The sequence below is a fragment of the Ruditapes philippinarum genome, unplaced genomic scaffold (genome assembly GCF_026571515.1).
Source record: "Ruditapes philippinarum isolate M1 unplaced genomic scaffold, ASM2657151v2 ctg11131_1_1_1_1, whole genome shotgun sequence".
Lineage (NCBI taxonomy): Eukaryota > Metazoa > Mollusca > Bivalvia > Venerida > Veneridae > Ruditapes > Ruditapes philippinarum.
The window spans coordinates 1-21,813 of NW_026856995.1; the positions used below are offsets into that span (position 1 = coordinate 1).

At 32.2% G+C, this 21,813-nt stretch overlaps 1 protein-coding gene across 1 annotated transcript; it reads right to left on the bottom strand.

The window, feature by feature from the left end:
• Positions 1–2,439: 2,439 nt before the first annotated feature.
• On the bottom strand, positions 2,440–14,658 carry LOC132748421 (uncharacterized). Its single transcript, XM_060738031.1, has 4 exons — positions 14,506–14,658; positions 13,695–14,129; positions 12,745–12,841; positions 2,440–3,778 (listed from the first exon to the last, which is right to left on the bottom strand). The coding sequence occupies exons 1-4, from the start codon at positions 14,522–14,524 to the stop codon at positions 3,268–3,270; spliced, it is 1,062 nt and encodes a 353-aa protein (XP_060594014.1). The 5' UTR covers positions 14,525–14,658; the 3' UTR covers positions 2,440–3,267.
• Positions 14,659–21,813: the final 7,155 nt, after the last annotated feature.

The following is a 21,813-nucleotide window of genomic DNA, read 5'->3' on the forward strand; positions in this document are numbered from 1 at the left end:
AATAAAATATAACATGACTTTAAGAGACTGTTTATATGTCAATTGTTATATGTCACCATTGACCTATATTTATTATAAAAATGATTGATTGTATACCATGAACACTCATGGGTTTGTAACTTTTTGTGATAAAGATATTATTATTATATAAATTTGGAGAAAGAACTCCCAGTTCCTTTTTTGTAATATTTGTTATGACTGGGCACTTAAATAGAATCACGACTATGAAGTGAAGTAGTTGGTTATTTAATGGTCAGACTAGATCAATTTTTTAGATAAGTAAATACCGGTAGTTATTCCATTTTTACAGGTATTCACGTGATTGTAAATGTTAAGTGTTCCGATATTGTACCTGTATATTAAAGTGTTTAAAGCTATACGATTTACATTATATAGAATTTATGATTTATTTTTTATAAAATTTATCAACATTAAAAAATAATATTGCTTCCAATAGAATATATCGCTCCAGTTCTGCTATTTTAAGTAGGTTTCTATCTGTTTAGCAATACTTTCCTGCATGCACCATCATTCTTAAAGCAATTTACTATCTGGAGTTATTGCAATTGCCTAATTCTGGAGTTATTGCAATTTGTTTATTTTTACATTTTGAATTTGTCCGGAACATAACTCGGACACCATAAGAGATATCAACAAGAAACTTTGTAAGTTGATAGATAACAGTGATTAGAAGTGCAGTGGAAAGAAACAGTAACTCTGCCTTTCCTAATTTTGGAATTATTGCACTTTGAACTTTTTCCAGGGACATAACTCTGAAACTACAAGAGGTGTACTTTCCTGTGTCCAAAACCTATTCGGGGAGCATCACCCGGCTTAAACCGGGCTCTTGTTCTTGTTGATTACTTTGTAAATGTTTAAGTGGTAACAGTTCTAATATGTTTGTAATATGACAATCATTAACGATAGAAAGTTATCTGGTTTTCTTGAAAACTATAGAGCAAACATTTTGGTTGCTATCTTTAATGAAAAGGAGATACGATAACAGATCATGATAATGATCTATAATATTCACGTATCGATAGCTTCTATAATCTCATGAAAAAAAGGAACGATCTTACAAAACTAAAGTCAGCGCGTTGCGTTATGTATATAAATATGCAATATCTTGTTGTACTGTAATAAATGTTACTATTTTTAGCTTATGGTCTATGACACTCTATAAATTTACAATGATTAATATGTACGGTGCATAAAAGCTCTGAAATTTCTATTACTACTTTATATAAACAGTGAAGTTAGCAAGCAACCAGGGCCCTGTCATTTCAACCTCAACCTCAATAATTGCATACACGTTTACAATAATTGCATACACGTTACAAAAGAAAGTTTGATGCGTCTGTGGTATTTTATTGAATCGTTGCCTTTTAATGTATTTCATTATATTTTTTAATGAAACATTCCTGTATTGCCACTTGCATAACATATATTTATGTTGACGTTTTAATTCCTTTGTAAAACGAATTGTTCTTAATTTCACAATAGTTCGACTGTATAGAGCGTAACAGGAGGTAACTCTACTTACATTTTAGAACTTATTCAGACCAGAGTTGTCTTTCTTTATTTTCAAAGGACCGAATGTAATAAAACACCTTTTTTCAATTGATAGTCGACTTGGGGACCATACGCCGCTTTTCATGGAATGACACTCCTGTGTCACATTGAAGGTTCCATGATAACCGCCGTATGAACACGTCTGCGGATGTTTCAAAATCCAAAATTTCACCATTTTAAATGTTGAATTCTGCTTAAGCCGGTGCTAGGGGGCGTGGACAGTAACTTGCAATTTCCATTACCGTCCATGAACAGGCTCAATCAAACCGAGCCTGCAACATTTTACAATTTTGCCGTGTTGGGCTTTCTTTAGGGATTCTGTTTTTCACTATTTTATACATAAAACTATAACCCTTTTCATAAAGATTAACATTTGTTCTGTACCAATGTATTTTATACCTTGGTAACTTTGCATAAACGTTCTTAAATTTCAATTTTTAAAAAGTACCTTGATTATTCTGTCTGTGCAATCATCGTCTTAATGACGTTATTATCTTTATATCATTTTTTGTTCCATGTTATTTATTATCCTCGTCAATTGGTATATGTAGGTTGGGGGCATCCTACTCTATACAGTGCAATGTGCATAACATATCAATTATCATAACAAAAACATGTATATACCTCAATATTGCTGAACTTCTTTAGATTTTTCCAAATTTGGTCTTAAAATTGTAAAAACCGTGACAGGGTTTTTTTTATTTTGGCGTTAAAAAAGTTTTACCCTATAAAATATCTATAAACGTAAACCTTTTAAAAAATTCAAACAAAAAATAGTTCAAAATTTTAAGGCGATACTATGGTCCCCTTTTCCATTTTAAGGGGAAATTTCATTTTTTTTCGTGGGGATAATTTTTTAGTTTTACTTTTATCATCAAAAACTCATATGACCATAAGAAATTTTCTTAAATATGTTTTGTCAGTAACGAGTATTTTAAGAAATTACATTATCACCCCCACTTTTTTAACAATAACATATCTTAGTATTTCTCTCAGCATTAGAATGAAAAGAAATGGTTGCTTTTATAAAGACTGATATTTGTAATGGTTTACGTTTTTTATACAAAGCATTTGACGGTAGAAGCGTTGACAGAAATAAAATAATGTTGTTTAATGTGATTTTATTTCTCGTTGACAGGATTATCCTGTCATTTACTAATACGTTTATATAAGAAAAGCTTGCAATATTTAAATTTACATTGGAAAGTGTTTTGATATAATAAGAAAAATGGAAAGTAAAATTTCTGGATGGAAAATAGTAGCTGACATATTTATAATTTTGATTTCAATTTTGTTCTATTGGGTTAGTATTTTTGTCTATTTTGTAAACGGTACTGTTACAAGAGTTGCCAAAATTATCATAATTAAAAAGCGTTTTATTAGGAGAGATATCAATAATGATGTTGGTATAATTACAATTAATTGGTTAGATATCATACTTGTTATACAGGACATGGTGGTGTTACTTTTTCATTAACGATTGTTACATCATTCCATTTCATGATCAAGTTTGCTATCAAAATAAAACAGCTGAACCATTGTTTGACATGAACATTGGTAACTTGTTGCTGTTTTATAGTTACTTTGCTATTGTTATTGATAGGGGCGTTCGTAAACCGAGTGGTAAAAGTCTTTGACATTAAATCACTGTGGTATATTTTAACAACGGAGTCGAAACTCTATTTTAAATTAGTGTCAATTACTATACCCATCTTCATTAGCATAAATGTTGTCTTTAACACTTTTTTTCTTATCTTCATCGAATCCTTGGACTAATTCTGTATCATTGTGTACCGAGTGTCTCTTAGCATTACTCTCTAACGATCCTTTATCCGTTTGATCATACAATAGCTCACTTTTATTTTGATTCCCACTGTTAAACAATTTTAGTTTATTGTAGATCGTATTACTGTCACCTGGCGAGCAAGCATTATGTTCCTGCAAAGTGTCATATGAATCATTGTGAACAGTCTTATTATTTGATCTGAGGTTGATCACATTATAATCCTCCGATTCTCCTGTATAATTTCCAGCTCTGTCATAAACGTCATTACCAATGTTGGCATCATTAACATTCCCAGATCTCATTTCACTTGTATGCTCAAGTTCGGTTTCATGTACAGGAGTAAGGTATGCCGTGCTGTATGGTGCAGCGTACACCACACTATTGGAAGCTACTGGATCGGAATCTTTCTTACAACGGAGCCTGTAAACATGTAAGTTAATAATATATGTTATATGCAAAAAGTAAATGGTTACCTACTTTCTCATGGAACGTAAACATAATGCTGTTACTCTACTTATACTGTTCCATGATGGACTGTTTATTTTAATCTAAATTCAGATAAAGCATCATTTATCAATAAGGCAACATTTCAGGGAAGCAATGGCTATGTTACATTCAAATGATAAAATTACTTCTTGGTTCTAAGACGAAATGTAGAATTTTGGTAAAGCAAGTTTCAAAATTTGTTTCACAATAGAATAAAAATGAACATATTTAAACTAATTTAGGTTAGACCGCAGGTGTTTGGCGCTTTGATGGTCACTAACCTCCAACCTTTCCTAAACAATTATTTCATAAAGTATGCGTTTAAATATCATGATAAGATTTCTTTCATTTAAAAACGAACAAAAAAGATAAATTTATGTTTAGTAAAGGTATGCGACTCGCCACCACTCCAACATCTTCAAAATCTTGGTAACAAATGTTAGGGAAATGATTTCAATAAGAAGTAGATATGTAATCCCCAGGTATCCGCGTGTGAGGAACAACAATGTGACCGCTGGAGTTTTCTACGAATTACCCGACTGAAAGACATATCAATCGGACTAATGAAATAATTTTATTGCCCCTTTAAGGATGATAAAATTAAATTAAAAGCACATTATGCCTCAGATATCCACATTTTTTTTAATTCTTGAGAAATCTCAAACATGTGTTTAAAAATATCTTAATAATGGATTAAGAGAATGTTAGAAGTTTAAGTAGGCTAAACATAGTGTCGTTAAAGTAGTTAAATGTAAACACAGTAAACTTCCATACACAATACTAATTCACTCTAATTTTATCAAACAGAGCAAAGGAAGTAAACGTTTATTCTTCTATGTGGCAAATGAGTATTATTTGAATAATTGTAACAAATTACCAAAAATGTTTTGAGTAATCTTTATAGACTTCAGAAAACGTAATGATCTAGTTCTCTCCCTTGCGCTCTGGTTGTGACTTTATTCAGTGAATTTCTTGGATGAGGATTTGAGAGGAACTAAATTTCAGCTACGTCAATTCTTCGCAAGTATTCGTAACAAGAGGACCATGATGGCCATAGATCGCTCACCTGAACCATCAAACTCATCCGACCAATTACCTAGACAAGCATTCTGACCAAGTTTTATGACAGATGAGTCAAAAATGTGACCACTAGAGTGTTAACAAGGATTATCCATATTTGAGCAGTGTGACCTAGTTTTTTACCCAGGTGATCCATATTCGAACTTGACCTAGAAATTATCAAAACAAACTTTCAGACTCAATTTCCAGGATCCTTGGATCAAAACAGTAGCCACTAGAGTGTTACTAAGATTTTTCTATTTTTAGCTCCGGTGACCTAGTTTTTCATGCGAGATGACCAATGTTCGGACTTATCCGAGCAATTACCTAGACAAGCATCCTGACCAAATTTGATGATAATTGAGTCAAAATTGTGACCACTAGAGTGTTAACAAGGTATTTCTATTTTTAGTTCCAGTGACCTAGTTTTTCAGCCGAGATGACCCATGTTCAAACAAACTTGTTTGATGATGATTGAGGCAAAAATGTGACCGTTAGAGTGTTAACAAGTTTTTTCTATTTTAAGCTCCAGTGACCGAGATAACCCATGTTGGAACTCATCCGAGCTATCAACTAGACAAGCATCCTGACAAAGTTTGATGATGATTGAGGCAAAAATGTGACCACTAGAGTGTTAACGAACAAGTGTGGACGGACCACGGACGACGAACATTCAACGATCCTAAAAGCTCACCCTGAGCAAGCTCAGGTGAGCTAAAAAGGATTGATCAAAATGTCACTCATTTCTCTGAAATAAGGTATCTCCAAACATTTGAAGGATTTGTATAATATTGTCATTCAATCTGAAGCAGCATTTTCCAGCTGCCTTAAGACTGAAAAAAAACTGTAAACACTAAATAATCAAAAGATTGCACTGGTTCTTCAATAACGTTGTTTTATTTCTGATTACCGGAAGTCAACCCATATAATGACGTCAATACAATAACGTATAAAATGGCGCGTAACGCTAAACGTTACGCTAATATTGGCACATACATGTGTACGTAACACTCCGGGAGCCACAATGCTTGTTCAAGATCATATTAAATAAAATAATAATTGTACAAACTGAATTCAATGAAATGAAGTATTGTAACTTAGAAACTTTGAAATCAGATATATCTAGTGAATTAAATTACAAGTTCGACCGATCAATTAAATTCATCAACTGTCTCTGATAGTAAACCACTATTGCAATTAGTTTCAAATCATTGTTATTATACTCTTATTGCAATTAACCGGTAAAGTTTCACTGATTATATAAAACGCATTGCAATTGTCACTTTATATTTTAAAGGCATGCGCGAAAAATTGGTGCCGGCAAATGCACGTGAATCACGTGTACAATGTTACTTCAGTTTTAGTGAGACTCTCGTAACAAGGTTAGGTGTTTGTGTTTCCATCTTGAAAAGAAACGTTCAAGCGTTGCATCTATGAGTATGTACAGTTCCTCGACAGGCTCATTTAATCCCCTTGTTGTGAGTTCTCTGTCGTCTGGGTAAATAGGGGAGGTAATCCTGCGTCTGTATAGTAGATGAGATGGGTCTATGAGATCTGTGTACATGAATGTATAGATAAGTGTGCGGTCATTTATAACACATATTTTTTCCGAGTCTTTTCTCACAGGATGGTGGGGCATAGTTCTGGGTCTACTTATATGTTCGTTTCGTGATATAATGTAGTGGTCATCTTTCTGTGGTAAATTGTCAACATAATTTTCTTTACTGTACGTAATGCTATTTTCTGAATATTCGCGTGTTTTTTCGTAGCATAATTGTTGGTTTGGCTTATATCCTTCTCCGACCGACTCTTTTATCTTAAGATGCTCTACTTTAAGTTCATTATGCGTAATCACAGTCATAACGTTAATTTTACAGATGGGGATCGATGTGGAATGTATTTCAGGATCAGTTTTCAATGGTCCTGATAGAAGGTATCCGATTTTAGACAGTGTAGCTGTAGGCCCGTCACCTCTGATAACTTTATCTTGTACTACGTCCCAGTAATGATCAGCACCAATAAGAATCTCGATATCAAAATCTTCATCTCCTGAAACTGGGTGTGTGAGTTTGAGCCCTTTCAGATAAGTAAGGTGACCAGCATGTTTGTGATGAGATTTCAGAGGCGTGGAAATTTCAGGAATAATCAAAACCTTTATGGGAATATTTTCTTCTGGTGTTTCTAAATACACGGTTGCTCTACTTAAATGTCGCACGCGACGCTCTGTGTCTCCGAAACCCGACATGTATAAAGTTTCACTTCCGTTGGGCTCCAATTGTAATTTTTGGGCTAGGTGTTCATTTATAAATGAACTCTGGGAACCTTCATCAAATAGGATATTGGCAGAAATGGAGGTACTTTTTGAGGTTATCATGGAAACTGCTGTCTTTAATAATACAGGACCTGGTGTGGTAGAGTGAGCAGAATGTAATACCGAAGTGGAGTTCTTTTTCTCATTGTTGATAACAGGATACTTATCTGTAGATTTGGCTTCTTTTTCTACTCCACAAATACTAGTATGATGTCTGCGTGAGCATATTTTACACTTGAATTTAGACTTACAGTCTGTAATCTTGTGGTTTCCCAGACAATTAAAACATAGCCTTCTTTCCTTCACTATCTTCATTCTCTGTTCACGATCTTTAAATTTTACACAGTCTATACAAGAGTGCTCTCCCTTACAAAACGCACATCTCTGTCTATGTTGTCGTAAATTGCCTGGTATAGATGTATTTTTTCTTTCCGGCTTTCTGGAATCAGATTTTGTTAAAAAAGTTGCTGTAGGAATGAAGTCTTGAGGGGTATTCAGCAAATTTCCAGCGTCTAAAATATTGATTTCATTCAGTATACATTTCATCAATTCACGCAAAGACCACGACTGTATCCCGTGCGCACGTGTAATGTTTGTTCTGACCTCTGGCGGTAGTTTTTGAAGGATAACCGGTGTAAGTAGTGAACCGTATGTGGTCTCATTCTGATTCAGTGAAGCTAATGCTCTGATATATGTCTCTGTTGTATCATAGAATTTTCTAACACTCTGTATAGTGTACCTGGGTGCTGGAACTTCTAGTAATGCTTTCATGTAAGTTTGTATAATTCTGTCCTTTTGACCATATCTCTCATGTAACAATGAAATAGCCTGTTCATAATTAACATTAGTTAAGGCAAATCCAGCTATTGTTTGCAAAGCTTCATTTTTAAGACACGACTTCAAGTAATTGAATTTCTGTACTCCGCTAAGTGAAACATTCGTGTGTATAGCAGACTCGTAAGAATCCCAGAATGAACACCAGTCAAGGACATTTCCGTCGAACTTCGGCAAATCTAACTTTGGTAATTTGTGATATACTGAGCTTTAAGATAAGGACGGTAAGAAATGCATCTGGGAACTATTCTCGCTGATACATGGCGCACAAATCTCGGATGTAAAAGTGGTAAAATGAAAATAACATTTTTATCATAATCATTACTGTAAAAAATTGTTTTTATCGCCTTTCGGAAATGTTTACTTTCTTTACACAATGTTGAATAGAATATTGTAAAATTCATTTTTGTAGACTTAATCAACACATTTGTTTCCTTATTTCCAGTGTTCTGAGTTAGATTTTCTTTGGCAAAGGCCTTTAGATACGTTTGAGAAAGAGGATCCGATTTGGTAATTGGAAAAAAGTCTTTCTAATTAGACGGCAGATATTCATAGAGTAGCTCGTTTATCGTGTAGATATACCAAACATTGCACAACTTCTTGAAATATAAGTTTTTTGTTATTTCTATAATATGTACCTTTTAGAAAAGTATGGATGAAATGTATCACAATCATATATATATTTATTTTTGTTCGTTAATATTCGTACGTTATCCGATTTTTACCTTATATGGTTATGGTCAGTAAGCCATGCAGTATACGTAAAGCAGTTTTATAGGTGTATTGGTCATTCGACGCAATACTGGTAAACAGTTAAGATCAAGTCTACACGACTAAGTATACATGTCAGACAGCGAGATAGAAAATGCTGGAGCTTCATTACCAGGAGAAGACGGTAAGTTCTCGGGGAATTCAGCTATAAAAGCGTTTTCGCTATTTAAAACTTTACTTGACTCTCGGTTAAAAGATTTTAAGAACGACTTAATTGATATTAATCAATCTCCTCAGAACAAGAAAACTGTGAATTTGAAAAAGGATTCGAATAATAAACAGCATGCATTTAATTCCGATATTTTAGAAGGTTTGGAAGCTTTACGTAAACAACGTTTACAACGTGTCTAGCTTGACATTGTTGACAGTATGAGCTCAAAGTTGGAGCATAGAAATAAGCTTATTCAAGTGGCAGATAATTCCGGGGGGCTGGCTTACCGTGCAACGGTACGAGAAGCCCCAATTAGGCTCAGACAGCGAAGATGAAAAGAAACTCAGGCAAGCTGAAGCCAGGGCCGTCAAAAAGCTTAAGGCTTCCAAACCTGGTTCTAGTTCGTCTTATCATCCTTATAAGAATGTTAATTCTTCTTTTTCTCGCAACAACTCCGATAATGCTGTTCAGTTGGATTCTTTACGTCGAGATCCGTCTTGGGGAGTTCCAGCTTATTCCTTTCGTTCCCAACGCCACAGTACCGGAAAAGACATGTGCTTCGCATGTGGTTAGTGAGGTCATTTCCGCTCAGAATGTCGAGCCGCCGTAAGTCAACGTCGAGTCAGGTACTACTACGCCAAGCCGTCTGCGGCCTCAGCCTCAGCAGTTGCAGACTTCAAGCCAATCGATAAATGATGAGGGTATTTTTTATTATTTGTTAGATAAGGACTTTTTTAGTATGAAGAAAGTCATTTTTCGCCGGACATTAAAATTGTAAAAAATGTTAAATGCAGATTAAGAACACATATTGAATTTTGGAAGTTAATTGGCGCTTATCAAGAAATGTTAGATACAATATCTTTTGGTGACCAATTGCCGTTTATTAGCGTTCCTGCGTCTTCTTTTTCCAAGAATAGCAAAACTGTTATAGACAATTCAGATTTTGTAGAATCTGCTGTATTTGAGCATGTAAAGAAACGTTGCGAGATCGAAACACCTTTTAAGCCACATACTGTTAACCCTCTTACAGTTTATATTAATAAACAGGGTAAGAAAAGATTATTTTAACTTTGAGGGTAATCAATTTGTGTTTATGGACGGATAATTTTTCTTTTGAAGACTGGAAAATTGGTTAAGAATATTTTGAAATGGGCTCTTTTTGTTGTAAATTTGATCTTAGTGAGGGATATCATCATATTGATATTTTCCCTCCCTGGATTTTCTGTGAAAGGGAAATTCTACTGCTTTACAGTGCTTCCGTTTAGCGGAAGTACTTCCGGTTTAATTTTTCTAAGGTGCTACGTGAAACAGTTAAATTTTGGAGGACAACGACATTAAAATGGTTATGTACCTTGATGACGGGTGGGGTACCAATTCCTCTTACGACAGTTCTTTATCAGATGGTAAGTTTGTCAAAAACAGTTTGGTAAAAGCAGGTTTTGTTATTAATGAAGAAACATCAATATGGGTACCGATTCAACGTTTAGAATGAATTGGTATTTTTTGGGATAGTGTTAATTTTTCTATAAGAATACCAGATAGGAGGAATACAGATTGTTTAAGTCTTTTACATTTCATTTTAGATCACCAGCACTTAGTGTCCTCACGTATTTTAGCACAGTGCGCCGGGAATGTCGTTTTTATGAAACCAGTTTTCGGTAATTTGTAGATTAATGACACGGTTTATGTATATATTAATTGAGAGTATAGCTTTGTGGGAATGTCGTTTTATATTAGATCACGGTCATCTATGTTTACAGGAAATAAATTTCTGGTTAAACAATATTGAGAAATATAATATCAGGCGTTTGTTCGGAAACGTTCCTGTCGAAACATTGGTTTATTCCGATGTTTCAGATACAGCTGCTGGCGCTTACATTGTTAATTGTAGAAATAGCGCTTTTCATTCAGTCTGGTCGCGTAGTTAATGCTTAAAAGTTCAACTTTCAGAGAACGTAAAGCTGTTCGGCTAGCTTTGAACGCAGACAGGCACCTGTTACAAGGTAAATCAGTAAAATGGTTTTCTGATTCGCATTCATTTGTTTACATTGTTCAAAGCGGAAGTACAAAAATCGATATACAAAACGAGGCTGTACAAATTTTTAACACTTGCATACAATACAATGTGGATTTAAAAATCCAGTGGGTTCCAAGAATATATAATACAGTTGCTGATGATAATAGTGAGTTTTCAAAAACCGACGATTGGGGAGTGTCAAGGGCATTTTTTTAGTACATGATTCTATGCGGGGACCTCACGATACTGACTGTTTCGCAACTTCTAAAAATTGCAAGACATTAAGATTTAACATTCTGTTCATGGATGATGACACTGAAGCTGTCGATTCTTTTACTCAAGACTGGGGCTCAAGTTATAATTGGCTGGTCCCTCCAGTATACCTAGTTTCTAAAGCAATTTTGCACGTGTTATATTGTCGCGCACGTGCTACTCTTGTCGTTCCCAAATGGTCAAGTTCATCTTTTTGGCCAATTCTCTTCGGTTCTTCCGGATTAAGAATAGATGCTGTTCGCGAAATTTCATTTTGAGTCGTTAAAAAAATTTAATATTGTAAACTTTATTATTAAGTTTTGCACTTATTTGATTTTTGTTTATACATTTTGCAGATATATTCACAATTGGATTTTGGAGGGACATAGATTATTTAAATGTTCATCCTGATTTGGAATCAGCTCACAAAAAAACATTAAATTTGTTTGTAAAAATGCAAAAGCCAAAAACACTTTAAAGAGTTACGAAGTTTACTTCAAAAATTTTGCGTGTGGTGTCAAAAATATGATTTTTATTCCCGTCCCTTTTAGTGATTATACAGTGTCATTGAATATTTCCCATATGCAGAGTGATATTCGATCTGAATCCAAGTTAAATTCAAGTTTGTATGGCATTTCGTTTTCTCATAAGCAAAGTGGTTTTAAAGATTCGTGCAGCTCAAGACTTGTGAGTTATGTTGCAGAAGGCATGATGAGGAATGAAACATCAGTCTGAAAAAACCTTTTAATAAAACCAACATTGAGAAAATAATTAATACCTTGACAAATAAACAAACGTTTTGTAGCCATGTCCGTTTAAAGTTTTTACGGTTTTTTGCGAAGTAGTTTCTTTAAAAAGATCGGATATTGTATGTGAGGACGATTGTATTAAATTAAAATTGAGATATTCTAAGACTTTTACGCCGGTGCTTCAGTTTGTATAGCTAAAAAAGAAACTGATTTTGTCCTGTTCGTTGTCTAGATTATTATTTAACAGCTTCAAATCATGATAATTCTGACGATTTTTTGTTTAGAAAGTGTTTATTTTTCCAAGAAAGCCGGTATGCATATGTTAGGAAAGAGAAAAGTATTTCCTTTTCATGAGCTAGAGAGATTTTTGTATAGGTGTATTGGTCATTCGACGCAATACTGGGTTATTTTTTATCATAAAACTAATGTGTGTTTGAGTTAATGAACGATAAATTAACGCTTTGTCCAGTATTGGTCACTCCTATTTAGTCGTTGTTGTCATTATTCCTTACGAAAATAATGTTTAGACAATAAATGATTTATGTATGGATGAAGGAACTGAAAGAAAACATAAATAGTTACATGTAAAAACACACTGCAGTTTAGATTGTTTGGGGAAGGTTGAGGTTAAAGAGGGTAGTGACCAATCAACGCGCAGAACACTTGTGAGTTAAATTTATCTTTACCATAATTTGTGTCGGGGAACGTATTCTTCCCCTAAATGACTTGGGGAAATAATTTGGAAGTTTTACTTACCGACTCTTACAGAAAATTATAACCAATGTCACCGCTATAACGACAATTCCCACTGGCAATAAAATATACAAATAGGAAACAGGAGTTTTGTCATCGCCTGTAAAACGTGTAGACAGAACATGATAACTGTTACATTACACAGCATATATTCATCAGAAGTGTTATTATAGTAACGCTTATTACTAAATAGTAATTAATTTAGGGATTTTATACGGAAGCGTCCTGGTGCCAATTTAACATGTTCTATAAAAAATGAAAACACCTACGTCGGAGATAGCCTAATTAGGAGTTTATAATTCACACGTAGGATAAAAAAGCCTAATAAGGAGTTTATAACTCCTACGTAGGATAAAAAAGCCTAATTAGGAGTTTTTAACTCCTACGTAAAATATAAAAAGCCTAATTAGGAGTTAATAACTCATACGTAGGATAAAAAAGCCTAACTAAGAGTTTATAACTCCTACATAGGATAAATAAGCCTAATTAGGACTTTATAACTCCTACGGAAGATAAGAAAATCTAATTAGGAGTTAGGTTAAAAAAGCCTAATTATGAGTTTATAACTTATACCCAGGAGTTATAAACTCCTAATAAAGCGTTTTTATCTGTTCTGTACAAATCTTATAATTGTTGTCGTAATTGTAACATAATATTGTAACATAATAAATTTGAATGAGAAACCAATTTAATAATTATAATATGTGATTATATTAAATTTACAAATAGTCTGCTTTTGAATAACTGATACTGGCTTTACAGTCTGGTCATTATTATTAGTGAAATTAGTGTTCAATTTCCTATGTTCTTTGGACAGATTATACCATTTTGTTTATTTTGATAAAAGACAGTTTACATATATATTGAAAATGTTGTAATGATAACGCGTTGGAATATCAAATAGTGAACGAACAATTTTTATCATTAATAATTCGAGGAAAAGTACTTCGAACCTGTGTTCGTTTTCCTCACTGGTTCAAGTGTAGATAAAGTATCATGATTTGTTGCTGGCTTTTGACTGGTACTTCTGCTAGTCTCAGTCGCGTGATTCACACTCGACTGTTGACTGGTACTATTGATAGTCTCTGTCACGTGATTTACACTCGACTGTGGACTGGTACTTTTGCTTGTCTCAGTCACGTGATTCACACTCGACTGTGGACTGGTACTTTTGCTAATCGTAGTCGCGTGATTTACACTCGACTGTGGACTGGTACTTTTGCTTGTCTCAGTCACGTGAATTACACTCGACTGTGGACTGGTACTTTTGGTAGTCTCAGTCACGTGTGTTACACTCGACTGTGGACTGTTACTTTTGCTTGTCTCAGTCACGTGATGTCTACTCACACCTTTTTCTCTTGATGGTGTTGTCGACGTATTTTCATTTGCTTTTTGAATATATATAATGTAAGGCAATGAATCGTTTAGAAAATTTAAACCGTTAAATGATTAATCACAAATTGTTTTTATTGGCTTGAAAATATTATATTACATGTATAAGGCATAAACGAAATAACTTCAGGAGTAATAAAGTTGTAATTAGGAAATTTGATGTTAGAAAAATACCGTTTTGTTGTCAAAATGATTTCGCTTCAACCATGAACTTTAATCTTTTCATTTTTATTAAAATGTATTCTAACTTAGAAATAAAATGTACAATATATTTTGACCTACTTCTCTAAAAATTTTGTTATTAGATAGATTTTAAATATATTCGCATTTACAATATTCTTTTTCGGGTAAATGTATCAAAGAAATAGTTACACTGTGTGTCGTATATCATGATTTTCCAATCACCACCGCAGTATTCATCCGAATTACCTTCACATTCGTATGTACAATGTGATGACTTTAAAGAAACCCTTATTTCATTTCCGCAAAAACATTCCTCCCCACTCTGTAAAAAGAACAATGATTATGTTTTAGCTATTAATTTATCGAGTTCATCGAGTGAGCTTTAATAGGCCAGTCATAATAGAAATTATGGTAAAACTAATTCCTTCACAAATGTTTTCACGATTAAATAAAAGATAAACATTATCTTTATTTTGAGAAAAAAGTCCTCAAAAAATCTCCTTGCAGAATCCTGAAAAATCGACCATAAAGATTTAGTAAAAATCGATATTTAAATGTGTCCCTTAAATTACACCATACTTAAATGTTATGCACGTTCGGTGACGTCACTTTTATTATATTTTCCTTGAAAGATCTGAAGTTACTTCAATTCAAGCATTCCTAGTGCAAAGGTGAGTGATTTTATTAATTTTTATATTCTTCTGTATAAATTTTAGTGAAAAATATGTCAGTAGATAGATATAATTGACCACCAATCAATCGAATATGCAGATGACAAAATGTGTCATACAATTAAAAAAAATATTTCGCGATTTTAATTTTAAGTACAATTTTGAAAGAAGTAATCATTAACAGAGAGTTTATCATTTACTCACTGTTCTACATTGTTTTCTTTTGTACAATTATCTAAAATGACACAGAATTAACCACACATCTTATTGAGTATTTAAAAAAAAATGTATATGCACACGTTATGTAAAAAAGAAATTTCTACGGAAGCGTGTTGTGACCAAAATCACGAAAATCTAAGGATATTTTTAAAATGTTAAATTTGACTTATTTAAAAGAGTTGGCATGTTTTATGAATTGTGGAAATCATAATTAAATCAAATAATATGTTAATTTGATGTAAACAAGCGTTTTTTGTAATACATAATGCATTTCTAAGCGAAATGATAATATTCCAGCATGTTATATGAAAATAGACAGCGTATCCAATTGGGTGTAATCAAGCTTAAACTATTACTTATTAATGAGGAAGTTGTTACTGGAACTTTATACATTACTTTTACTTCTTAACAGAAGACATGGATTTAAAACCCAAATTATTATGCCAATTATTTGATTCTTTTGTAGGTTCAAAAGATAATTGAGCGTATTCACATGAAATATTGTAAAATAATTTTAAATGTTAGAGCCAATACATGCAATGTTCGTATATACGGCGAACTCGGCCGTTACCCATTGTAGTAAGAATAATTAAGTTTTGGTGCAAATTGATAAATACTGACGATATAATTTTACGGAAAACATATGAATTAAGTTTATCTGATTGTTGTAAAGGTAAAAAAAAACTGGATATCAAATGTTAAAGAAATGCGAGATATGTATGGTTTATCAGAATACGTTGAAGTTTTTTGAAAATAATATAAATATTTAAACAAAGAGTTATTGATAATTATATACAAATATGGCATTCATCTGTAGAAAATAATTCTGTTTTAGAACTTTATAAAAATTGTAAAGAATTATATTCATACGAAAACTATCTTAACATATTACCAAATGATCTTAGATTTTACATCACAAGAATTAAAATGTCTGCACATACACTAGGAGTACAAACGGGTAGATATGGTCAAAATAGAATCCCAAGGAGTGAAAGATATTGTTTATGTTGTAATACTATGAATTTAGAAGACGAATACCATTTTGTTTTGATATGCCCATGCTATGTTGACAAAAGGAAAAATATATGTGAAACGATATTATTACAAATGTCGTCCATGATCAATGTGTAAATCTATTGAACTGATATCTTCAAATAATAAAATTATACTTACTAATCTAGCTAAGTATTTGAGAGAATCGATTAGAATCAGGAACATTATTGTTAGTACTAACAACTGAACTTTGTTACAAATTTATACTAAAAATTCAATTGATTTGTTGTATACTCTGCATAACAAATTGTTTTATAAGTGTGGATATAATATTCTCTTAATCCTTTTTTTTGTTCATTCTCCAGCTTTACATGTAATTCAATACTATGTATTAAATCCTATATTATTTGTTAAATAGAAACGTGACATCTTTACAATTTGTGTATTTATATTGTAGTGATGATGCACAATGTACAAATCCAAAATAAAATTATGTTCTGTTCCGTTCTTTACAAAGTTTTATATCTTATGTTTTAACTATTTTTTATTCTATCATTCTAGACAATTTGGATAAGTCTAATAATCTATGTCAAAATGCAATAGATTTCACTTACCAAAATAGTTTTAAAACACAAAATTTACTTAAATACTAAGATGACATATTCGAAGAGAAAAATAAAATGAGGTGTTAACAGACCAGACTTCAAAATTACATTTGATATAGATTTTAATCAAATCTTTTCCGATCCTAAACCATTTTATTCTTATTATAACATATTAAATTTGCTTCAATTGTTTTCTTATCCTTATGATACCAGTGCCAGTTGTATGTATACATTGTATTTTAAGTAATGTTTTCCATGTTGTTGTCAGCATTTATAGAACAGTTGTTGCATAATTAGTTAGAAGATGGATAGACACGTGACTTCTACACAAGGGGTAATGGGATGTGAGAGAAAAATGGCTTTTTACGTAGATATATCTTTTTGAATGAATGAAAACAAAAGAATTGGGTGTCTTTCAGGTTTGTTAATACAACAGAAATTGATATATCAACACAAATTTACATCATTGTTTTACAGCATGATTATAATAAATGCACATACAAAAGAGTTTGCTCATACCAACATTTTCTTAGTCGTTTCCCTATTATATCATTTCAATACTATTTCTTTTTAATATCTTTTTGATAATGTTTTATCAATTATATATATCTTATTTTCAGCGGAAGGGCTAAACATAGTATGGGATGGTTGATTGCAGAAGACAATATTTAGCGAGAGTCCAGCCTTTTATATTTTGGCGAACATAAATCAATCCGTTGATTGGATGTGGCACGAGTTTTCCATATTTCCAAGTTAGGAGAGGCTAAATGGGTTCTGTTTGAAAAGATCAAGCATTTTTGAAAAGCAATTAACAGGTAAATCAAAGAAAAACCCTCTATATTTTTAATACATTGTTGCTGTACCAGATTCAATTTTGTGTGCTACTGCATAGATAACCTTTCTAAAGGGAATTCACATTTGTAAAAGCTAAATGATTTTCTTTTAAAAGTGTTTTATTTTTAGTGTCCAAAACTGCAGTTTTCTTACATTCTCGGAATTACTAAGATCAGAGATCTGTTTGTTGTTTTTTTATGTGACATCAACACTTTACAGGTCATATAATAACTTTCAAGTTTTACTTAACCAATATTCTATAAGCTAGTTTTGGATAGCTATGTCAGATAATAGATTCCAAAACCAAGGCGGGACTCGAACCTATATCGGTAACACCGTAAGAAGCACGTGTTTTGAAGTCAGTGATTTTAAACACTCGACCAAAACTTCCAATTTAGTTATCTGTATGAAAGTATAGGTGCCGTTTTGTTCAGTATTTCCTACTTATATGACACATTATGATGTTTCACAGTTAGCGCTTCTTTCAGCCGATAGGCAATTTACACGCTTAAAATTTGTTATAACAATATAACATGAAACATATTTTCTAAAGAAGAAAGCTGAGGCACGTTTTTGCTGACGCTAAACGTGCCTCATTAATGTATGAATTATTTGTAGATAATTCAATATAAAAATATAAATCTAAAAACACAATCCTATCTTGCTTTTCATAGTATCTACATTTTCAGTTTGACATAAAATTGTTTTATTTTAAAAGCAGAATGCATAGTTCGCATTTTTATTTCTCATATTATGTTGTAACAATTTTACAGATGCGAAACAATGTGTCTCCGTGAAAAGGGCAGGCTAAATTTTTCAACAGCACCGGCCGAAAAATTGGAGATATAATTTCAGCATTGAACAAGGGCAGGGCAATATGTATATATACATGTGTAGTGTTATCAGACTATATGGATAGTCGGGCCTCGGTGACAAAAAATGATGAAATAACATTAAGTTTTTTTAGTGTCTTAACATTCAGAAGATTCATTTTATTTTAAGATGTCTTTTTACAATAAATTTTTTACAAAAATTTCATGGTAAAGTAAGTGCATTTTAGCATTGGTAAGATATTTACTTGAAGGATTGATTTTCAGAACAGAAATGCAAATACAATGTATATAAATAATAATCATTCGTGTAAAACATATTGCAATTTTGAATTATAATATGAATTTAGATAGATTCATAAACCTTATTTTTGGTAGAGCTAACTTGTAAGAATATTTAATGGAATCTGAATTAAAGTACAAAAAAAAATATTTTATCATTAGTGGGTGGGGTAATGTTTTATACCAGTCTAAATGATGATGTATAGATTATGCAGTGTTGCGACTTTTTGAATGAAATGAACATAGGTTGAAGTGTTTTAGATTAAATAAAGCATGTTTGTGTGTTAATGTGTTACTTTGTTAATGACCATATTTGCGTAGAATATCTGGGTTATTTAATTTCACAGATTTATCTAATTTAAAACACATGATTTCAAAACATGACATTTTTAGCATTTTGTACTTCGAATTTTTTTGAGGACTTATTTCCTGTATCAACACATATATAGTAGATAACAAATATGCAAATATCTTTTCTGAAGGAATTTGTTTGAGGTTGGGTCTTATTTTTGGCTAAAATGCCTAGCCTATAAAAACAGTATTCTCACGAGTGGTAAAATAAAATTACATCTTACACAACAAACAAAAAACTTTTTTTATTTTATGGTTAAAACAAATTTAAATGAAATTTCCTTAATATTCACTGCAATATTAAAATCTGATTTCTTCACTGGTAGCCTCATTTAGTCAAATTTCTCATAAAATACAAGAAAACTTGGCTGAAAAAAATAAGTTCGACAATCAACGTTAAATGGCGATGATATTATTCATTTTATTCAAATAATATTAATGATTGCTTGTTTTAATAATAAAAACAAACACTTCTAGTAGGAGAAAAAGTCAAACCATCCATCCTTATTTCTGTTACTTACGGCGAATTTTTATTACACCTGGCTTTGTGAAATGTAAGCGGTCGCCATTTTTAAAAGTTGTGTATTTCATGGGAGGAAATTATTGTATTTGATTCAGAGGGATATCATTTGATTTTGTTAGTCATACATTTTTTTAGAAAAATGAAAACTTATTTGAGGATTGTTACAGACTATAAATAAGTGTTGACAGATGTGTAAACATTCAAGAAGCGGCTAGGAAATTGAAAAATAGGGACTTTTTGAAAGGCTGCCTTACGAACGCTGGGTTGTTTACTTATTCTACGGGCTGATGGCTGTTATTGCTTTTCAAGTTATTAGGCAGTTTTTGATCGTAGCATACTTAAATATGCCCCAGTGTCATCAACAGCAGTTTTGCATGTGGAAGAAATTGTTTTTGTCAGATTGTAAAAATGAAACAAAAATTTAGAGATGATACATGTATGTGGTTATTGGTAATTTGAATGAATTGAAGTAAGTTTTCTCCTTTTTATTACTTTTGAAATTTCAGTTATTTATCAATTTCAGCTTTGCTTTTCTGTAAATAGCTAAATGTCAGAATTGTCAACAATAATTAAATTGAGGTACCACATGGGGGAAATCTTAAAAAGTAGTCTCATCATTGAAAAGTGTGAAATTATATTTTGATAATTTTCACTGTGAAAGTCTGTAATCAACTGAAAAGCATAAAATAAAATTTTAATTTTGGTACTTGAATTTTAAAATGTATGAATTATAAAAGAAAATAAGTGAGATTATTTTGAGAAGCAACAAGTTAAACGTTCTATTATTTGTCAGTTTATTTCAAACAAAATAGTAGAAAGAAGACAGTAGATATTTTATTTTATTCCAATAGGCTTTAAAGCCCATAAGGACATAAAACATACACAATAACGAACAGTGTATGACATAAACATATATACATAATATCAACAAGCATAAAAAGTTTGGAGAAAATCAATTATGATTGATACTGTAAATACCAGCCGAATTTTTCTTAAGTAGTTACATAATGAACATTTTCGTATCAAATTTGATCTTTCGACCACTAATTTATATGCATGTACATACGTACAAAAACATACATTACATGAACCATAAATGCAAAATTGTTGTATATGAATTGATTTTTATAGATTTGTACATAAACGCAATTGTCATATATTTTTAGTCATATCCTAAAAAATGAAATTGAAGGTCCCTTCTCATCAATTGCAGATTTCATAATTGTAATAAATGTTTTTCATTTGGATTATTTTGAAATTTCGAACGTCTCAATTCAAAAGTGCTTTGACTATTCATATTAAGTCTAGTTGCAAAGAGACCTTCGAGCGGACTTAATTGCCAACCCTTATCACATAAACATAACAATTATACCAACAGAAAAAATATATAATATATATATATATAATATATGTACAATTTCATTTTATTTTCTCCATAATTATGTCTGTCTTGTCGAATCGAAAGTGCAATACAAATCAAATAAATAGTATGTCAACATAACCATTACGGTGGAAGCCGTCAAAACCCGTCTATATGAGGGAAAATGTTAAGAAGATTAAAAACCTTGAGATTACCCAAAAATTGATATTTTCCGTGTTAACATGTGCCCTTACACATACTTTTGGTGAAAAAAGTTGTTTTTTGACATTTTTTATGTTTTCTAATTAACAAAAAATGATGTAAAACCTTGGAATTACCGTTAAAAACAAGTTTTTCCATGTTAACACATGTCCTTATTTTGGTGGAAAATTGTTGTTTTTTTGACATTTTTTTTATTTTTTTAAATTAACCTTTTACCCCATGAGCATATTGTGAAAAATTGCCGTTTTCATTGAAAAGCCTCCTGTTACAAATTCAAACTGCTATGAAACTGCGAAAAATGCTTCAATACTGATGAAACTTGACATAATTATGGACTAGACCATAGCCTCTGTAAATCGTAAATTTTCTGTTACGACGGCAACGGGGAGACTTCTCAAATTTGCTAAAAATCACTATTTTGCATTGCTTTTTTCTCAAAGTGCTGCACATTCTCAATGAATTGAGATAGAGTAAAAGGCTTTTCAGAGTCGCTTACTAGTTACCTAAAGATCGATCTGGGGCCATTTTCAGCCTGTCACGTGTCCAAATTTTTTCTTGGCGATGAGGGGGGCTATCGCCCCACTTCAAACCCCCCAAACAGAAGGGG